This window comes from Myiozetetes cayanensis, unplaced genomic scaffold (genome assembly GCF_022539395.1).
Source record: "Myiozetetes cayanensis isolate MyiCay16 unplaced genomic scaffold, myiCay2020 scf28, whole genome shotgun sequence".
NCBI lineage: Eukaryota > Metazoa > Chordata > Aves > Passeriformes > Tyrannidae > Myiozetetes > Myiozetetes cayanensis.
The window spans coordinates 4,347,868-4,368,648 of NW_026087499.1; the positions used below are offsets into that span (position 1 = coordinate 4,347,868).

The 20,781-nt window shown below is 51.3% G+C and overlaps 1 protein-coding gene and 1 long non-coding RNA gene across 4 annotated transcripts in view; both read left to right on the forward strand.

The window, feature by feature from the left end:
• Positions 1–9,476, forward strand: part of DISP3 (dispatched RND transporter family member 3) — a 36,196-nt gene extending 26,720 nt beyond the window's left edge. For 2 of the 3 annotated variants that reach the window (XM_050322197.1, XM_050322195.1), the window contains 6 exons: positions 792–918; positions 1,774–1,919; positions 2,255–2,414; positions 2,756–2,869; positions 3,843–4,009; positions 4,467–9,476. In XM_050322197.1, coding sequence (XP_050178154.1) covers positions 792–918; positions 1,774–1,919; positions 2,255–2,414; positions 2,756–2,869; positions 3,843–4,009; positions 4,467–4,829 — 1,077 coding nt within the window. In that variant the 3' untranslated portion in view covers positions 4,830–9,476. Of the gene's footprint in view, positions 1–791; positions 919–1,773; positions 1,920–2,254; positions 2,415–2,755; positions 2,870–3,838; positions 4,010–4,466 lie in introns of all 3 variants that reach the window. The other variant, XM_050322194.1, reaches the window with a different exon arrangement.
• Positions 9,477–11,884: 2,408 nt separating this feature from the next.
• LOC126643674 (uncharacterized) overlaps positions 11,885–20,781 on the forward strand; it is a 49,634-nt gene continuing 40,737 nt past the window's right edge. The window contains exons 1-2 of the long non-coding RNA XR_007629790.1: positions 11,885–11,952; positions 13,801–13,937. This is a non-coding gene — a long non-coding RNA (uncharacterized LOC126643674). The remainder of the gene's footprint in view (positions 11,953–13,800; positions 13,938–20,781) is intronic.

Sequence of the window (20,781 nt, forward strand, 5' to 3'; positions counted from 1 at the left end):
TCAGGAAGCCCTTTACTGAAAACAGCTCAGACTTCTCAGAAAATCCCTTTGAGTGCAATATATAACCTTCTAATTTTGAGTCTAAATCTGGCTTTCCTGAGGATTTTGGAAACAAACTCATCTTAAGCTCACTGTGAAATCTCACTTCAAATTCAAGACTGAGGGAACTGGTATTTTTCTATAACTGTTTATCTTGTTATGAGATATTAACATGAAAGAATAAAAATAAATTACTGTAGAGAAAGGTTACTAAATGTGACTTTTCTTGGAACAGCTTATCTCCCAGATCTAATACCTTGACACGTTCACAGCCTTCCCCCAGGAAAATTATGCTTAGCTCTGGTCACTTGGCTGATGCACATCAGCTTTCTGCTGTTCTTCCTGCCCTCTGATTTGGGGGCATTGTGCAGAATCAGCCTTTGCCTGTTCCCTCTGGAAGGGGCAGTGAGAAATGCAGGCAGTGGGATGGGCAGAAAGCTGGAGTTCTGTGCTGGGCACCTCTAGGGATTCAGAGCTGCTGCTTAGGCAGACCCTCATGGCTTCAGGCATGGCATGGTGGCTGTTCATTTATCAGTGTTTCTGTTGAACTGCCTGACTTTTGTGGGGTGGGCAGGACAGGGAGCTTCTTCCTGGGTTATCTGGTGAGGCAGAGATGTCTGGTGGGTTTCCTGGGCCTGTATAAGCCAGGCCCAGGCTGTGCAGCCTGGAGAGGACTCGACTTCTGCCTCCCCTGCCAGTCGCTGTGTGTGCCTCACGTGTGGTGCTTCTGTTGTTGTGTCTCCTTGTGAAAGGGCAGCGTTATCTACGATGACAGCTTCGACCTCTTCAAAGAGATTGGCAACCTGTGCCGCCTCTGCAAAGCCATCGCCAGCAACACGGAGCTGGTGAAGCCCGGAGGGGCCCAGTGCCTGCCCTCGGGTAGGTTGGACTAACTCTGCCTGCAGCTCTGCCTGCAGCAGGGCTTGCTTGAGCTGGGCTCCCCGACTGCAAACCAACAGAGGGTGGCTGCTGCTTGCTGCCTCCTTTTCTTCCCAAGGCAGCTTGGCCCTTCTAGAACCTGTCCTTGGTTGTGCTTTTTGGGACGTGAGAAAGAAAAACGGCCTCTTTTAACGCCAAAGGCACCACAAAGGCGTGTTCTTTGGGATTTAATCCAGGAAGATAAGAACAGAACTGCGTCTGTTCTTTCCAGTTCGTGGGTATTGCACTTTAATCTTTTAGATCAGTAAATATCTTCTGAGTAGCTCCTGAGTAATCATCAAATCACACCTGATCTCACTGCTGTGAGGTTACTGTGCCTGTGGCTTTGCATGCCTGACCAGTGGCCGTCTCTCCCAACTTAAAGAGGTCACCAGGTTGTGGAGCTGAGCCTAGGAAGTGCATACTTTGGCTTCAGGCCAAAAGCCAACCTCATGCCTGGAGAAAATCCCTGCAGAACAGCCCTCAGCACTTGCTGTTTGTGCTGCTTCCTCTGACAGCTGGGGACAGACAGTGGTGGCAGTGTCCTGTCCCATGCTGATGGCACGGAATGTCCCTTCAAAATACACCAGCTGAGGGCTCTGGTGCTGAGAGCTCCAGGGTTTTGGCAAACCAGAGTGGCAAGGGGAAGCAGCTGCTGACAAATGGGGCCTGCAGCTTCCTCTTGGGGTTCTCTTTTTGGGTTGTTGGTTGGGGGTTTTGGTTTGGTGGGTTTTGTTGGGTTTTTTTATCCCCTTGCTCCAGTGCGCTTCCACTCCCTGTGCTGCTCTCCATCCTTTGCTCTTTCTTTCTCTCCAGGTTACAGCATCTCCTCCTTTCTGCAGATGTTGCACCCTGAGTGCAAGAACATCCCAGAGCCAAACCTGCTGCCTGGACAGCTCTCTCACGGGGCAGTGGGGGTGAAGGATGGGAAGGTGCAGTGGATCTCCATGGCATTTGAATCGGTGAGCACGTGGCATCACCATCTATCCTGGCGACAGTTTAATCCTGTGACTTCTGGGGGTTTAGCTCTGCTCTTTCTGCACTGGCCACTTTCATTTGCAGCCATAACTTAGTGTCTAGTAGTGTCTGTGCCTTGTTGCAGACAGATACCTGCACTCACAAGTTGTAAGAAGTGGCTGCTTGTGCCACAATTAGCTCAGGCAAAAGGCCGGTGGAAGATTTTCCCAGATGCCACTGCCAGTTCTGCCTGGTGCTGCCACTCCAGCTGGCTTGTTCTGCCTCTCCCCTGGCCACACAAGAAGAGCAGGGCACCAGTAACAAGTTCATCTCATTACAGACAACCTACAAGGGGAAGTCGTCCTTCCAGACCTACGCTGACTACCTGAAATGGGAGACATTCCTGCAGCAGCAACTCCAGCTCTTCCCAGAGGGCTCTGCTCTCCGGCACGGTTTCCAGACCTGTGAGCACTGGAAGCAGATTTTCATGGAGATTATAGGCAAGTGACTGCCATGTTTCTCTCCCTGGGAACCCACTCTCTGATACATCTTCACAGCACACTCTGTCCCATCTGGTGGGCCTGGGTTATATCTTCAGTCTCTTGCCACTGCTGAGCAACATCCTAAAGCCTATTCCTGCCCCAAACAATGGGTACTGTCAAAATCCTAGTCAGAGCCCAGGAAAATCAGCCCTGCTAATGTGAGATCCAGGAAGCTGATCACCTTCTTTCCACTCTCATTCTCTACCCCCATCTCCCCCAGTGTGAGTCCCTTGCCAGTAGGTACATGGTCATGCAGCTGTCACCTTCCAGGATTCAAACAGCTGGCTCTTCTCTTCCAGGAGTGCAGAGTGCCCTGTATGGTCTTGTCCTCTCTCTGGTCATCTGTGTGGCTGCAGTGGCCGTGTTCACCACGCACATCCTCCTCCTGCTGCCAGTGCTGCTCAGCATCCTAGGTAAAAATGCCAATTCCAATGTGCCAGGCTTTCCCTTAGTCTGCAGTTGGTGGGTTGTGGCACTGCTGAGTCTCTGGTGATTTGAACTGAGTTGCTCTTACTCTCTGTAAACCCTTTTGGCTTTCCAGGAGTCAGTCCTGGAGAATGGACTTGCTAAGTGAACAGAAGAAACTCTCAACAAATGCACAGGAACCTCATTGGGAAAGTAGATTTGTGTGCCTAATTCCCAGTGTGTTTTATCTACACAATCCCTTCTATTTGTTTAAATAAGGGTTTTAGCTACACAAATGCCATCCCTGCCTGTTATGTATAATAATGTGATTAAGTCCCACATGCTTTGAATAACAATTGCATTACTTCCCAAGAATCTGCACCATGGCTGTTGTTTCCAAGCAGTGGGAGATGTTAAAAGCTGAATATTTTAGCAGTTTTGTTAGTATTTGAAGGAAATTTGTAAATAGTTCCCTCTCCCTGGCTGGTGATTTGACGATATTGTGGTCCAAGCGTGTTGCTAAACTTCTCAGTTCAGAAATCAAATCTATCATTTTGAAACCACTTACTCTCCCACACATGACTCACAAACAAACTCTTGCCTTTAAAAAAGTAACCATATGTGTGACTCCAGCAAGCAAAACAAGGGGCTCACTTCCCTGTAGTGCCTGTGCACACACACACACCTGCCTGGGCTTGGGTTATTTAGCAAGAATCAGTCTAGATTGGCATCAGTCTGATTTATCTGGGTGTTCCACTAGCCCCAGCAGGTCGGATTGCCTTATGGAATGGTCCCTGTGGCAAGGGAAGGGGAGGGAAGTGTTTGCCTCTGTGGCAGGAGTGAGTGTGCACAGGACTGTGGCTGGCACGCAGACCTGTGGGGATACGATCCCGAACTCCCCAGGGATTGACTGGTATCAGCAGGCCTGGGCAGCAGTCCTGGAGTCCTTGACATTTGCCTGACATCACCTTCTTCACTCAGGGGTCGTCTGCTTGGTGGTGACCATCATGTACTGGTCTGGCTGGGAAATGGGGGCTGTGGAGGCCATTTCCCTCTCCATCCTCGTTGGCTCCTCTGTGGATTACTGCGTGCACTTGGTGGAGGGCTACCTGCTGGCAGGGGAGAACCTGCCACTGCACCAGGCAGAGGTGAGCTCCGCTCTTCCTAGAGCCTTGCTTTGGTTCCTCTCGTGCCCTCTGTGCCACTTGCACCTCTACAGCTCCCTGATGGGAAGGGGGAGCCAGGTGGGGGTCAGGTTTTTCTCCCAGGAACCTAGCAGCAGGACAAGAGGGCACGGCCTTAAGCTGTGCCAGGGGAGGCTTAGGTTGGACATCAGGAAGAAATTCTTTCCAGAGGCAGTGATCAGACACTGGAATGGGCTGCCCAGGGAGGTGGTGGAGTCGCCGTCCCTGGGGGTGTTTAAGGTGAGGCTGGATGTGGCATCAGCGCCATGTCGCGTTGACAAGGTGGTGTTGGGTCACAGGTTGGACTCGCTGACCTCGGAGGTCTTTTCCAGCCTGGCTGATTGTGCGCCCCAAAGCCTAAGCCGTGAGTGCATCCCCCCGTGTCGCTGTGCCCTCACACCGCTGCCCCTCCCTCCCGCAGGACCCCCGGGCGTGCCGGCAGTGGAGGACCGTGGAGGCCGTGCGGCACGTGGGGGTGGCCATCGTGTCGAGCGCCGTCACCACCGTCATCGCCACCGTCCCGCTCTTCTTCTGCATCATCGCCCCCTTCGCCAAGTTCGGCAAGATCGTGGCCCTCAACACGGGGGTGTCCATCGTGTACACGCTGACTGTGAGCACGGCCCTGCTCAGCATCATGGGCCCCGGCACCTTCACCCGCAGCAGGACTTCGTGCCTCAAGGCCGTGCTGGGGGTGCTCCTGGCCGGCCTGCTGGGCCTCTGCGTCTGCCTCGCCCTGCTCAAGAGCGGCTTTAAGATCCCCCTCCCCAACGGGACAGCCCTGTAGAACCACCCCCACCCTGGGCCGGGGAGCCTCTGTCCTCTCTCGCTCTCCCCCCCACCCCCTTTCTTTTTTCTCTTTTCTTTTTAAAGGATATTTTTTGTAACGAAAACAAAAGAGGAAAAAAAAAAAAAAATCCCCCTTTTTTTTTTTTCCGGAAGTTTTTTCAACTCCAGATGCACTTTATTTTCTAATGAGTTTTGCTCTAAACTTGTATTTATTTTGGGTAGTGACGGATGGATGACGGACAGTGAGGGCTGCCCAGGGAATACCTCAGCCCACGAGTAGGAGGGGAAGAGGTCTCCTTCTCTCAGTTTTCTTTCTATTTTTCTTTTCTTTTTCTTTTTTTCTTACCTTGTTCTTTTAATTTTTTAATTTTTTTTTAACAAACAGAGCTTTCTGGAACCGCAAAGCTAACAGGGGAGAAGTTGGGAAGGCCACCTGATCCTTTAAAAAACACTTCCCTCTGTCTCTTCCCTCCCCTCGTCCAGGGTCAGCATTTGCAACGATGGCTCTTGAGGTGACATCCTACTCCCACTCCAAGCCTGAGCCTCCAGGAACAGCAGTGAGCTGTTGGACAGGCCTGGAGAACAGCATTATCTGGTCCTTTACCTGTACCCAAGCCACACCATCAGCGAACTCACTGCACAGGAGCTCTCATGGGTGTCACTGTGGGATCCAAACTAGAGGTGCTGGGTGGCACCACCTGCTTTCGTCATTTGGGGAGGGCGTTGGGCCACGTGGCTTTCCCCTTCTTTCTGAGGGGACAGAGCACCTTTTGCTGGAGTCTCTTGGGTCTGTGAACAGCCATCAACAGCCTGCCCTCCTCTCCCTCATCTCAGTGGTGAGGCCAAGGCAGTATGGATGCCCAGTCGCTCCTGGTCACCTCACCAGTCACTGCCTCTGCCCTTCATGGTGGAGAGGAAAGAGCCCTGAGGTCGCTGCAGAGCCCTTTGGTCACGGCAGTCAGCTCTTATCCTGAGCACAAGGGAACCCCTGGGTAGAGCCCATAGCTGGTGCCATGCACAGCATCCTCTGTGGCAGCTCAGAGACACCCTCCTGCGTGGGGACACGAGGGCAGCGGAGCTGCAGCTGCAGCCTGCTCCGAGCAGATGGTTTGCATTAAAGTAAAATGAAATCGCAAACTGGTGCCATTAACAAGTACATTTTAAGCATCACTGGTTCTATCATATTTTTAAAATTGAAATGGCTAAGTGTGCATTGATATGCAGCACATCTGGTCCTCGGCAGAAGGGAAGGGTCAGGCCCACAGGGAGATGCATTACCATTATTTACAGGGATACCAACAGAGGGACGTGGCCAGGAAGGAGCCCGACTCCATTTCTTTGCAGATTCCATGTCCCTGGTGGCTTTGTGTTCTCTGTCTGGATCAAACCCCTTTTTAAGATGGAAATTCCAGGAAGCCCATCCCCATTTCCAGCCAAGTTTTGAGGCCTGTGCTGCTTGAGAGACCAGCAGCTGCTTCTGGTTGGCTCAGTGCATCCCTGCTCTGATGCCTGCTAATCTTACACCTTCACATCATGTCACCTCTGTGCAACTGGGTCAGATGCTTGTTTCTAAAGTAGGTTCCCCAAGGTGTCAGCTGGAGAGAGGAGTGACAGGACAGGACTCTTGTTGATTCCAGGGGGAAGCCACAGATTGCCAGAGCAATCCTGCTGCAGGCAGTGAGGTGGGTGAGAGCGTGAGCAGAGCAGACCTGGTTTCTCCTCACTACCCATGGTGCAGCTGAGTCACCCCTTTCTGCAAAGTGTTAAATGCTCCCTGGCACCTCCCTTCATGATCTGCACCAGCTCCTTCACAATGAACTCTGTGCCCACAAACAAATGGTTCTGGGAAGGATTTTTGACTATCCTTAAGCTGTGCTGCTTTGCTGGCTGATTTGCACAGTCCAGCCCGATCCTTGATCTGTAAGCCATGCTCTTCCCTACATCTGAGCTCCAGGTTTAACTCCTGGTGGTGCCCTGAGCACTCCTAAGTGGCAGTGAGCAGAGAGGGCAGGGTGCTGATGATACACAGCCCCCTGGGACACGTGTGGCTGTGCAGGTGCTGCTGCTGCCAAGGATGCTCTGGCGGGTGGCCTGACCTGAATTTGGCAAAGACTTTGACCTCCTTGGGATGATTAAAGCTGATGGATATTTCCAGGTCACTAGACAAGAGAATAAGGTGCTGAGGGCACTATTAGAGGAAGTTCCTCCTTTTATGAGCATGGAGAAACTTGAAAGGCCTTTAGGACAGGGCATAGGTGTGCTTTGAATCCTGCAAAGTTGAAAGCTCACTTTAGCCCCTGGTGTCCTCCATTTATGCTCACTGTAAAGAGGCTACATAAGCCCCCCACCTCCAGCAGGACTCTGGACACACCATGCTGGGAACATTCATTCAGCCACTCTGGGAAGGCAAAGATTAATTTCAAAGTAGTGGGAAACCTTTTATGTCTCCTGGGTCTGATCTGGCAGTGTCTGATCTGCAGACGAAAATAACAGAGTTCTTGGCACATGACAGGATCCATCCTGTTTTCTGGAGCAGGCAGGGAAAAGGACAAGCTCTCATTTTCCCTCCTCCTCTCTGGCCAGCCCAGCTCCCTCAGCGTAGAAGGGCTGGCTGGCACTGGCAGGGCTGTTCAAGGTGGCACTGGGAAAGCAATGGCTGGAATTACTCAGACAGGAGCAGGAGACACTGAGATAAGTGCAGCAGATGATTCACAAAGGCATACTGAGGAGGTTGTGCCCCTCCAGCAAGGAAACTGAGGCAAGGAGAGGAAGAGGAACTTACACCAGCTTGTAGCAGGATGGCAGAAAAGCCAGGAGATGATCTTAGGTGATGTTTTTTGCTGTAAGGACTCATTGGATGTTGGTAGTGACTAAACACAGTCATGACACTTGTCTTAAGATCTAACTAATCATCTGCCCCATCACCACTTCACTCTGCACAGCTCTCTGATCAGGGTGGCTGATGCTTTCTCCACGTGCAGTGGAGTGAAAGAGGCTCAGAGGTGGGGCCCAGCCTGCCCCAAAACACAGCATCCACATCTTCCCAAGCATCTGTGGTGAGGATAAATCAGGAGCAGATGTACACATCCATTTCCACGTAGGCAGTGTCCTCCCTGTGATTACAAAATACCCATAAAATTATAGAGGTAAGAAAAGGGATGGCTTTATCTGAGCAAATGTGGAGGTGGGGCTGACAGCCCTGCTGGGAATTGGTGCTCTGAGCCAGATGCTTGTAGCAATAAAAAGCAAGGCCTCACCTGTCTGGTACTGTTCCAGGAGCAGATGCTCAGCCTGAATCGATTCCTCCCACATCTCTGCCTATCTTCTTCCTCTGATGACTCCCCTGTTTCCCAGACCATCTCTTGGGCCCCCCTGTCTTGCTGAGCAAGGTTCAGTTTCTCCAGGGTAGCTGCTCATGCCTAAGGTGCTCACAGAGCCTGGACTGGAAGTGGGTGGAGAAGTCTCAGGGAGAATTTCTCAGGCAGAGGAAGCCAGGGAGTTAAATTGCTTCACACAAGCCTGTCAGCTTTGATGGTTTTAAACACATCAGCTTTGGAGCAAGGAGGAACAGAGCTGCTGTGGTGTGCAAAGCTCAGTGTCAGAGGAAGGAACAGAGCCAGGACTCCTTGCTCTGTTGGTTTCTTTATGTCATGGTGCCTCTTGAGAGTTTGGGCAACTGGGCCATCAGGTTTGGCCACTGAACTCAGCAACTCTCAAGGCTGCAGGTTCTGAGAGGGACCAGTGGCTGAGCTGGGCTGTGTTTCTCAATCCCTGCTGGATCTGAAACTATGCCAGAGCACAGGCAGCCTGAGAAATACCACGAAGGAGAAGGACACGTGGCATGTTTAGAGAGCTACTGGGACCACTGACACAGTAGTCTGGATGCAGTGGTCTCCAGAGCCCCTGGCTTTGTTTCTGCTGGAGCAGAGATGTTGCTTTATGTCAGTGTCTAATTCTTTTAGCTTGTCCTGCACTGAATTTTCATACCAGAACAGCCTGCCCTCCTGCAAGGTCACAAAAGGCTTTTTATTCAACCCCATGACACATATAAATCCTCCCACACTGTCCACTGAGGAAGCTGTGCAGATTGATTTGCAGCCAGGCAAGAAAAATTCACAATCTCTTGGCTACTTCTTCTGAAATCACTGCTCACCCCAGATAGCACACAGGCCATAGTTCACAGATTTTTCAAAGGCTTCTGCTAACTGCTCTGCCCTGGGTTAGCACCCAGGGTCCCAGAGCTAACAGGCTTTCAAGGCCTGTCTCCATCCTGAGGACAGAGTTGTTTGGTTTTCTCCCCTCCACTCCTCCTTTGGGCAGGGGAGGGAAGTGGGGGGCAAGGGCCAGGACCAGAGCAACAAGAAGATGAGCAGAAAGGTTTGCAGGGGGCAGCAGAACAAATGGGAGGGAGGATGGTCCAAACTCCAAGGGGAGAAGAGCTGTGAGCACCCCAAGGACAGAGGGAGGGAGGGCACTGCCGTTTCACCACATCGTGTGCAGACCTTAGAGTGTCAGTTCTCAGAGTGATGTAGCACAAATTCCTGGTGTAAGCGTGTTCCTTTTGTAAGTCGTCTCCTACCCTCACTATTTTCAGTGTCCCTTGATTTTTGGAGACTGTTGTAAATAAAAGATTTTGACATTCTCACGTTTGGATCCCTCACTCATCACCACGTTGCTGTTGATGCCAACGCAGCGACAGCCAGAGTGGCACTGGCAGGATCTGTGCTGTGTGTGGAAGGAATGCAGGGGGAAGGAGGCACAGAACCAGTGCACAAGCTTGGCTGCTCCTACTGCTGAAATCAGGCCTCTTGAAGCCAATTTATCACATCCAGAAGAGCTGGCAGTCTGGAAAAGGCCGCTCAGGATCCCACGCAGGTCTGCAAGAGGACTGGATCAAGCAGGAGCATTAGCCAAGCTTTGTGGAGGTTTTTTACTCCTCCACTCCATGCTGTGCTTCTTCCAGAGCATGAAGATTGTCCTGTGCTGACTCCACAAGAAGGGGATTCACCTGCCTGCTCCTGCAGCACTGCAGCTTCCCAAAGCATGAACTTCTGGTCGTGGTTTCCCTCTTGCTGCAGCACCCAAAGGGCTGTTCTGCACCTCCCAGGACCTCTGAGTGAGGGGAAGACCCCTGCACCCCCTCATTTGGGTGTGCCCACAGAGCAGCCACGTACAACGCTGCTGGGGAGGACAGCACTGACAGCACAAACCTCCCTTGATTTCCAGCCCTCACTTCTTCAGTGAGGCCAAAATTTCCGGTAAAACCTCTGTTAATAAATACCAGGAAGGCTCAGATCAGTGCCCACGGGAAGGAGGAATGTGTTCCCTTTAATGAGAAGCTGGGGACTGCCAATAGGGGAGGGTTTATGCTCAACCTTGCCGTTGGGAAACTCACCCCTTGCCCCACAAGCAGGTGTGACAGGCACTCCCTGGCACACGGGCAGGGAGCTGTGTGCGGGCTGTGGACCACAGAGGAGGCACAGGTTTCCCTTTGCAGGACTGAAGGACCACCTGGTGAGTGCCCAGGTCTGCCAAATGTGGGGATGGGGGCACAGGAAAGGGGTGGGACAGCTGCAGGCACAGGCAGAGATGGAAGGTCTCCATGGCTCTTCAGAAAACGGCTGCTGGGCTGAGGAAAGGTTTGGGACAGGGGAAGGGGCTGGGAAGAGGGATTATACAGGCTGACAGCTGCTTGCTATTCATTTCAAGCTGGCAGAGGAGGGAAGGAATTGTGTTTCCATCTGCAGGAGCCTGTCCACGCAGGCTGCTGGCTCAGACCCCGTGCTAATGCTCGTGGTCCACACTCCTAAACCTGCTGCCTGCCACTTGGCAGAGCCCCATCTCTGCTTCCAGGTGAGAGAGTCTGGTGCGAAGTCTTCATCACACACAGCAAATTCCCCTTGGTCTTCTGTCAGCCCCTGGCACAGCGAGCTCTCCATTACCTCCACAGCAGTATTTGAGGATTCTGCCTGTGCTCCCTGTGCCCCTTCTCACACAGGCTCCTTCCCACCCCAAAACCAACCCCACTGCAGGTGGCTTAGCATAGAAACAGGGAGCTTTTAAACCTTACCTGACTCAGCCACGCTGATAGGAAAAAAAAAAAAAAAAAGGAAAAAAAAAAAAAAAAAAAGAAAAAAAAAGGAGTATCTTCAGGGTTTTATTTATTTTTTCTCCTTGGTGTTTTTCTCCCCCCTGCCGTGCTTGGTGCCTCCTCCCACCTCTCTCTCATACTGTGCCTATGAGAGCATTGTCCTGCCTTGAGCTTGGCCCCCAGCTGGTTCCTGAGAGCCCCACATGGCTCGTTATCCCTTTCTGAGAAGCTCGGGAACAGCCTTCCCCCTCTAACAAGCGACACAGGGGTCAGTCAGAGACGATGACTCACCCTCTTGCCTTCCCCGGTAATTTGTCACCCCGCAGATGACACATCTTAGTGGCTCCTCCAGAGCTCTGGCAGCCCCGTGGGGAGCTGTGCCTCGGGGATGCTCTTTTTTTTTATCCTTGTCGGCTCTTTATTCAGTTATTTTGTGCTCCCCAAACCCTGAGGATGGTGATGAGCAAAAGCCAGACAGGCTGGGTGCCAGACAGGCCAGGGCAGGAGCTCAAGCGAGCCCAAAACAGCGGGTACTTGGGAGGTTTGTGGCTCATGTTTTTCTCTGTGTTGGCCCACAGTGCCTATTTCTTGTTGCCTTTTCCTTTTCTCAAGTTAGAGCAAGTTTATTGACTGCAGCAGGCAGGGACAGGGAGCCTCGTAGCACCATGATGGGTGTTTTGACAGGGAGAAAAGCAGTGAAGGAGCCTGGATAGGAATAAAGCCTGAAGTGCCTTGAGCTGGGGTGAGAAAGATTGCCAAAGACTTGGTTTCTACCCCAGATTTGAAGCAGAGAAGCTGCTTTGCCTGCTGGGGTTGTGTGTGCATCAGTCTGGATTAACCTGGCAGTGTAAATGGTGCCGTGGCTGGGCTGGAAGGCACCAGCTGGCACCAGGCTCTGGTGGTGGGACGTGGGGGAGGCTAAATTAAATTACAAACACAGAACATTTCTACTGCCTGCCTGAATCACAGCCTGCCTTAAACAGGAAAGGTTCTGCTTGTGGAAAAGGAGGTTGTGAGGCAGCAGCAAGGGGTGAGTTTGGGCAGGAGGGAGGTGTGGATAGCCAAGAGGGGGTAAGTCTGAGAGGAAGGGCTGTGGTGCTGCTTTGGGTAGCCCATGTGAGAGCACGTGGGCAGGGAGGACAGGCCATGTTCTCTTCCAGTGGAAGATGTGCCAGTCTCACAGTCCCAAGCCGAGGGTGAGGACACCCAGCTGCTGAAGGGCTCAGCTGAAAAGTGGCACTGAGGGCATTGTGGCTTGGCTGGTTTTGGCAGGAAGACGAGCAGCTGATGTTCTGTGTTGGGCTCATCCTAGCTACAGGTGTGGGCACTGATGGCTCATCGCTGACTCCAGGGAGCTCTGCAGCCTCCTTGGAGCGTGATGGGTGTTGGGTGATTAGGAAACTCCCATGTGAAAGGGGAGGAGCCCGGAGATTATTTCTCTAACCAGGCTGAACCCCGAGAGCTGGGCAGGGCAAGCTCAGGGTGAGCTTTTCAGACAGCTGTGCAGAGGTAAATGCCCACAAATGGTTGTCTGAGTGTGGAAGAAGTTCGTTGCCTCAGCGTTGAGCACTGCCTGTCAGAACAGCTCCCCGCTCAGGGCAGAGATGAGAGGCACGAGCTGTCCCTTGGTGACATTCAGGAGCATGATGAGTTTGCAGCCGCCTGCCAAGGCTGCTCTGCTTTGCTTGAAGGGGTTTGTGTTTGATGGATAAGGTAGTTTTGTCACAGGAGGGTGGAGGAGTGATGGTTCATCGCCTTGAGTGTCACCTGGACCCGTGGTTGTTTCCTAAATGAGAGACTGCCCAAGAAGTGCTGCCTGTGGGATTTTCTTTCCAGCTCTTTGTTTGGAGAGGGGGAAGCTTCTCACAAGAGAAACTCCTTAAGCTGCCAGACTGCTCAAGGGGAGGTAGGGGAGATGTGCTGCTTGGGTCATATTTGCTGCTTTTACCTGTTCTGTCTTTACACTCAGTCTTTGTCCTCTGGCACAGAGACACAGCTCTGCTTACAGACAGCAGAAACAGTCTGGGGGGCTGGCTGAATTCTGGGAAAGCTGGACCAGCTTTTTATTTTTCTTTCAAATGCTACTGAGCTAGCTCTGGACAGTGCTCCTATGCATGCTCTTTGGGGGTCAGCTGCTACAGAGGCTGGTGGCTGATTTCTTAAGTTATTTTTTTTTAACCCTTGCAGTCTTCCTGAGGGTTCCAGTTTGTCAGAAACACAGGTGTGAATAACCAGACTTGCCCTCTGCCCCCACATCCATGTACCTCTCAAAGGAGCTGCTATAAGGGAGCCAAAGGACAAACCCAGGCTGCTGTGAATGCCTGGAATGACAGTGATGATAAACCACGAGATGTCACGAGTGCTTTGTGCCTGTATGTCTCTAAGCTTTATTTTTCCTGATGTAAAAATGGAAGTGACATCTGTGTCTGGTGTGTGAGGCTGTGACCTCATTGAAATCTGCTGCTGGAAGGCTCCTGTGCATCATCTAGGGCTGCCCTGCAGGGGCTCTGCCCTTGCCGAGCTGGCTCTTGTGCAGCACCCTCGCTGTGTCCCAGGGCTCTTGGCAGTAGCTGGGAACATGGGAAAGCTGCTGTTTCCCTGGGGCCTGGATTTTATGTGGGGAGAGAAAATCGCACTCTGAACTCCCCCAGTGCGTGTTTAGGCATCTGGTGTGGTGACAGATCTCACCCTCCAATATGCAGTTGCCATCCTCCAGCTGCTGCCAGAGGCTCAGGTTTGCTGGGGCTTTGCTGCTCTGGAGCTTTATGGCTGAGCAGTCTGGTGATCAACCTGAGAGAAGAGCATTCCTTAACCCTGGACAGCACAGAGGGCACCAGGTCAGAGACCCCCAACTAAGCACTAATTTTGCCTTCCACAGGTTATCACCGTGTGCTACCAGAGAAGACCCCCAGTGCTCTCCACAAAGCCTCTCTGCTGTCTGCTCTGCTGAGGCCATTTCTAATAAAGCCAACTACAGAAAAGCAGATTCAGCTTCCTCCAGATGCACGGAGACAAGTAAGTTTTTCCTCCAGCACTGCCGCTCTGAGTCCATTCCTTCCAGCTGAGAAAGCTCCTTACCCAGCTGACTCATAACAAACCCCCCTGCCAACCCACAGCTGGATTTTGGGGATGCTCTGTGCCGATGGCTGTGCTGTGGCAGCTCTCAGCAGGGTTACCTGGGTGCTGGGACAGCTCAGCAGGCAGAGCCACTCTCCCTGTGCTGTGTTTGAAGGGGGTCAGTGGCTGCAGCCCTGGCCTGGAGCTGCTGCAAGAGCCTGATGGTGACCAGCCTCTCACCTCACGTGTGCTGGCAGCCTGTCCCATTTATTAGCAGTTAAAACTTGCTGTCTCTGCCCAAACGGAGTGTTTACAGCATTGACGTGAACAGCTGTCCCAGTCAGCCAGATCATAACAAATGGGAGCTCTGGCTGGAGTGTTATTCTGCTGCAAGGGGGCAATACATCTTATTACTAAACAATGAAGCCCGTGATGGATGGTGACGAGTCACTTTGCTGTCTTGCTTGATGATCACACTGAAAAATAAACATAAAACTGAGGATGTTCACAGGGATCTAGGCAGGGCCTTGTATTGTACCTGGGAAGAGACAGCACCGAGGTTCTCTGGTGTCTTATCTGCAAGAGCGTTTGCATCAGGCTATTGGTTATGCTCCCTCCTCTCCGGGAGGAGTGTGGTGGCTGGGGGACAAAATTTGAGGGCAGAGAGGGGAGTGGGGGCTGGTCAAAAATATGAGATGTAGCAAGAGCTAAAGACAACTGGTTTATTTCCTGGGGGCACTGCAGAGCTCTTGTCCTTGGTAACGTCGTCTCATTACAAGGCAGTGTGGGTTGACCTGTGCTGCTTTGATCCAGGCAGAAGGAGGGCTGTGCTACTGTGGGAGCTCAGGGCTCGAAGCTGGGGGGAGTGGGAAGAAGGTACTGCAGAGGCCATGGAGGGAAATGATGGTTTGGGTGGGGATGAGGCCCTCCTGACGTCCAGGCATGTCACCCTGCTGCTTCAAGTGACCTGCATGGAGGACTGCAAGCCGCAGCCTCTGAAATGCTCATTTAGTGCCAGGGCAAAATTGGAGGAATTCTGTTTGATGGACAGACAGAGATGGGTCTGATCAGCCACCTCTGGGTCTGTGCAGCTGCAGCAGCCAAGCTCAAGCCTGGGCAGGTACATCACCCACAGCTGCAGAGACTCTGCTGGGCTCTTGGACTGGGCTCAGCAGGAGCTGCAGAGGGGGGAGAGCTGCTGGCTGAGGGTGGGGTGTGACTCACTGATCTCTACCTTCACCCACGCACCCTTCCCTGCTGCTTCCAAGAGCAGACAGCACAAGGGCCTGGATTTTTCTTTTCGGCTCTCCCCTGCCCTAGGGGTGTTTTCTTTCAAATGGGAGCTGTGAAATGATCAGAACAGGTGGTGCTGTGATTTCACTCCAGCATAAATACATTCGGAGCACAAGTGGGACAAGCAGAAGAGCCCCGTGGGAAGCGGCATCTCCTCTGTTTGGGTGGTGGTGCAGGTGTGGCACAGCAGGGCTGACAGCACTGAGGGCTGGGGCGGCTGTCTGAGTGGCACGGGCAGTGTTGGGAAAGCAATTAAAGCTCATTTAAACTATTAGCATATCAGCAGGAGGGAATTCTTCCGACTGGATTGGTTTCACTAGGGGATTGGGGAATAGGGCCAGCATTCATCTGGCAGCTCTTCTTTCAACACGCTCGTATTCATCACCTGCCCCGCCCGGGCACGGCTGGGATCTGCGGGAGGAGAGCAGCAGAGGGGTTTGGTGTATCCCTGAGGAAGGGCATTCCCAGCCTTTCACTGGGCAGCAGGAGCCGTGGTGATGAATGGCGGTGCAGGGATGAGCTCTCGGTTGGGAGCCCTGAAAGCAAACAACAAAGCAGCTCTGTTTTGGTCTGTGTGTTTGTTGAGTAGATGAAGGACGGGGAAAGCTTTTTAAAAATCCCAGTCCTCTTTTTTTCCCAACACGTTCTCCAGGGTATATATTTATATTTAGTATCTACTTAGCAGAGGGAAGGGGAGGGCTGTCTGGGAAAGGGGGTTTGCTGAGAGAGGATGGGTTTGTAATCCAGACAGATTCAAAGACTAACTTAAATAGAGCATTAATGGAAGAGGGAAAGCTTTGAGACTGCAGCTTTCTATTTTGGAAAAAAAAAAAAAAAAGGAGCTGTCTGTGTGTGCTTGCTGCTGCTGGAGTGCAGGGTGGCTGCTCCCTGCATGGAGCTTTCCTTTCTGGGCACACAGCTGCTCTTGAGGGCATTCGTGCTGGTTGGGGGGATTTGGGGATCAAGTCCTAAGAAGGTCAGGAAGAGAGGGAGTGGAGCTGCCTTACCCCACGGGTGTGTGTGCACTGTGGTGCAACGAGCAGTAATGCTGCCAGCTTTGGTGACCTGCAAGTCACAGCTGGACACATCTGGGAAAGACCCTGTGGCTTTGTCTTTCTTCCCAGGTGGAAATTGGGGCTTTGAAGCTCTGCTGAGCTGTGCCTCTCCCTGCTGCCTGGCTGTCTTCCTGCTGGCTCTGCTGAGGAGCCCATTACCTGGCTCCTGTAACTGTCTTTTCCCTTAAAATCGTTCTGAAATTGGAAAACCCAGTGCTGAAAGATTTGCTGGACATCAGACTGCAGCTGAAATCATTATGCTCCCTTCTTTTGTTCTTGTCAAGGTCACTGTGCATCTGGAGATTTTATTTCTGACTGCTCAGTAAAGATGAGTGCTGGGACCAAGCAACTCCTGAGCAGTGGATCCATGCCCAGGGACTGCCTGGGACCAAGCTGCAGGTTCCTCGGGTGCATTTGCTCTTTGGGTCAGTCAAACCCCTGATTTCTTGGCACGTTTTTGTTGGTAAATACCAATATTTGAAAATTACAGCCCTGTTGCCTGGTTACCATGGGGTAGAGAAATCCCACGGACTTGATTCCTGTGGGTGGCTGTGCATGGGGTGTGAGCAGTGCCCAAGCAGCTGTCTGGGGTAGGAGGGAAATTCAGGACCTGGAGAGTGGCATGAGACGTGAAGTCAGAGATTGAAACTGGAGTTAGGTGATGAGATACTTAACTTTTGTGGATCTGGGTACATGGAATAATAAGAAAATAATTTGAAGAAGGTCTCTGCCCTCCTGCACTAGGAATAGGTAGGAAAAGTTAGGCTCTAATACCACCGAAGAAATCACAGTGTGGTCCCTGGGCAGAGGCGCTGACAATCATTTCCTGCAAACGCTCTGGCCAGCGAAGTCAGTCACTCAAATATTTGCTGACTGAGAGGTGGGTTCTCAGCTCAGCCTGTGCCTGGCTGAGCCCTTGCCAAGGAGACACGAGGATGACGGGAGAGGTGACCTGGGCTGCTGTTGGTTTCTGCACTCGGAGGAATTTTGCTTCTGAAAAATGCAAATGTGGTTGGAACCAATTTTGTTCACGAACGTGAACAGACACTCAAAGGACCTTTTTTTCAATCTCCCCATGACTTCTCCTTCTCTAATTGCTAGGATGAATGCATAAACCCTTATACTGAAGTGTTCACAAGAGCTCGTTTACTCATTTTACTCTTTTTCTTGGCATAGAAGTTGTCTTATTAAGCAGGTTTTAATGTTTGCTCACCAAGAGACATGGATTATAAAGCTTCAGGAATAACTTGCATCTGGAAAAACCAATTAATAAAACAAAAATTCTGATGTCATTTTCTCATAAATTAAGAATTTATAGATAATTTACAGTGCTCATGTCATTAGGCAAATGGACTTTAAATTGATTTTGAATTAGTGGGTTAATGATTCCCCACAGGTGCCATTCCAAGGGGCAGCATTTGCAGGGTGTTTTTTCAGGGAAGGGGTAGGTGTGCAGGAGTAACTGAGGCAGTAATTGGAGTGGTGGTCACATCCACGTGCAGTATTGATCTGCAGAAAAAGTGCTGACTGTCTCCATCACTGTGGCAAAGAGGGGGCAGGAAAGGACTCTGGGAAAGACTGCTGTCTCTGCACATTTCTCCTCTCATAACTTCCCTTTGGTCCACGTTAACTCCAGGTGGAACGTCAAGGCAGCCGATTGATTAGGTCGTGTTAAATAACCTTGGAGTTCATAGTGCTGGAAAAAGATATTCAGCTGAGCTCTAACTACAGTTGTAAGGGAGCAATATGTGCCCAGATTGATTAAAATTGGGGTGATGATTGCGTGGAGCCTGAGACCAGCCCGAGGAGGAGGTGAAGTGCTCCTGTCAGTGCTGCACGGAGCAGGCTGTGTGCTGTAAGCCCAGGAGGCAGAATCCATCCTGGCCACCAGTCTGGTGTCAGCTTCACCTCTCTGAGACTTTTTTACTCCTTGTTTTGATTTTTTTTCTGTCATTTCATCGTGCCTGCAAAGGCTGTGAGTCCTTTAAGGGACAGCCCGACTGGCTGGTGTGTGTTGGCACAGGGAGCCAAGGTTGGAGCCCTCAGGTACCAGCAGAAGGTCAGGGATGGACAGCTCACCTTGGTCAGTGCTTGCTTGCCAGGAGGTCCAGACTGGTGTCACGTTGGAGCAACTCCACTGGCTTGGGTAGCATTTCTGGAGGCTTGTGCTGGCGTTAATAATTTGATTATCTGGGCTTTTTGTGCCGCTTCACCCATATGCATGAGGCATAGAAAGTGGTAATGAACTCCTCTGGGGGATGAGGCTCTATCATCCCTACCCCACCTGAGTAACTGGGGTGGGGAGAGAGGCCCAGCTGAGGCCAGGAGCTGTGCAGGATTATGTTCTGAGCACAGTGGGCAGTGACTCATGAATTGAAGGGCTGTGGAGATGGATTTTGTTGGCAGTGCGTGTTTGTGGAGCGCAGTCTCCCTGTGGCTGGCTGTTGACACAAAACTCGAGTGCTTCCCGGCTTTGTATTGCAAAAATGACTTTCCTCTCGCATTAAAAATTTATGTTGGGTGAAAAGATCAGAGTGTGGAAGCTGGGTGAGAATATTCCCCCTCCCAGCACCACACACACACCTCATTTAGGTGTAGTTTTCCTGTGAATGCCAGCTGATGACTCAAATCATGCAAGCTAAGGTTATAATTACCTTCTATCAAGGCTCTTTAGGAAGTGGAAATGTGCCCTCAAATATTGGGTGATCCCTATCAAGTTGAAATTTATACCAGCTGAGAAGTTATTACATCCCTTAGCATCGCCTGTGCTTCCAGAGGTGATGAAAAAGAACCTAGAGAGAGATTTATGAGAAAGCATCTTTGCACAATATGTTATTTTGGACTCAAGGACACTGAAATTATGTCATTTATTGCACTGAGCTACTTGTGTCAGTACACAATTCAGCTCGTAATTATAGCCTTCCATCTTATTAGCATATGGAAGAGTTTATATAAGTTTTATCCAAACATTTTTTAATTCATTAGGTGTTCTCCTTGTATGTGCTGTGCCCTGGGGCTGAGAAACGCTCTGCACTTATTTTTTATGTAAATTAGACCTTAAAGATGCACATAAATCTGTAGACATGCTCCTACCATTTAAAAATGATGCCTTAAGATGCACACAGTGAAGGGAATAAGGATTTAAATCCCCATCCCTGTAGAATAGACTTTATTTTGTATGTGTTTTGCAGGGAAGGAGGTGCAGCAGCACATCTTGAGAGGAGTTTGGGAAGACAAGGTGGGATGAGGGGTGGGAAAGGAAAGGGGGACTGGGCTGATGGTGACAGTGGAGGTGAGCAGCAGCTCGAGGTAAAGACTCAGAACTGGGCAAGGGATGGGATGGTGGCCAAAGAGAACAAGGCTGGCAAGATTTTGGGGTGAGGTTTTTGGTGTCACAGCAAATGTGGTTTTTCTGATATCCCCCCCCCACAGAGTGCTGTGTGTCCTGCATGGGGCAGAAGGGATGCAGGACCCACTCAGCACAGGCTTGGTGCTGCTGCTGGAGGAGTCTGTCACAAGCCAGGAGCGGTGGTGATGCCCTCGAGGTGTGGAGGGAGCCCCGACCCTCCTTGCAGGTGGTGCCAACTGTCTCTGGTGGTGCCTTGTGACTCCAGGTTTCCTGTGCCCAGGCAGGGCTCAGCCTCTCCCATACAAAATCCCTTTTTCCCATCAGATCTCATGTTATTTGTGTGATTCTTGGCTTTGGCTGCACACCCTCAGTCTGGAGGAACCCTGACCTGAAGGGACCATCTGTTTCTGTGGGTGCAGCCTGCTGGCAGGCAGGAGGGGTGGCAGGGGCTGGGGATGAGAGCTTCAGCTCCATATCCTGCTGTTCCATGTGCCTCTTTGCTTGGTACTTTGAAGGAAAAAAACCAAACAAACAAACCCAACCCCAAAAAAGCTGTGGTGGAACCAGACCTGCAATATTGTTTTGCCAGCAATTCTCATTTAACATTAAGGTAAATAATACCTTGCAGCTGTAAAGTAGAAAGCCTTTTCCCCTCCCCATCCTTCTGCAAACGGCCTCTTGGCTTCCTGAGCTGTCCAGCCAAAAAGTTAAAACTACCTCTCTGATCTGCCCTGCTGTAACCCCCGAGCAGGGTGTGATCACCTCACCAGGTCGGGTCCTGGGCAGAGCAGCTCCCTGCTGGAATGGCTGGGAGTGGGAATGGCTGGAATGGGGGAGGGAGGGGGAAATGCAAAGCAAACTTGGCACTTATACCCTGTTTACCCCTTGTAGGAGGAGGAAGCTGCTGGTTAGTTGGCACGGTGGCTGGGTATGTAAATGAGTTCACTTCCATTAGGGAGGGATCTTGGCTATGTGAGAACTCCATCCATCCAGGCTCATCTCTTAATACCTGTGTTTCCCCTGGAGAAGTTTGCCCCCCTAAGCTTCTAAGCTAATAATTCCTTGCCAGACTCTGGTGACTTTTATTTAAGAAAGGATGGGGGAG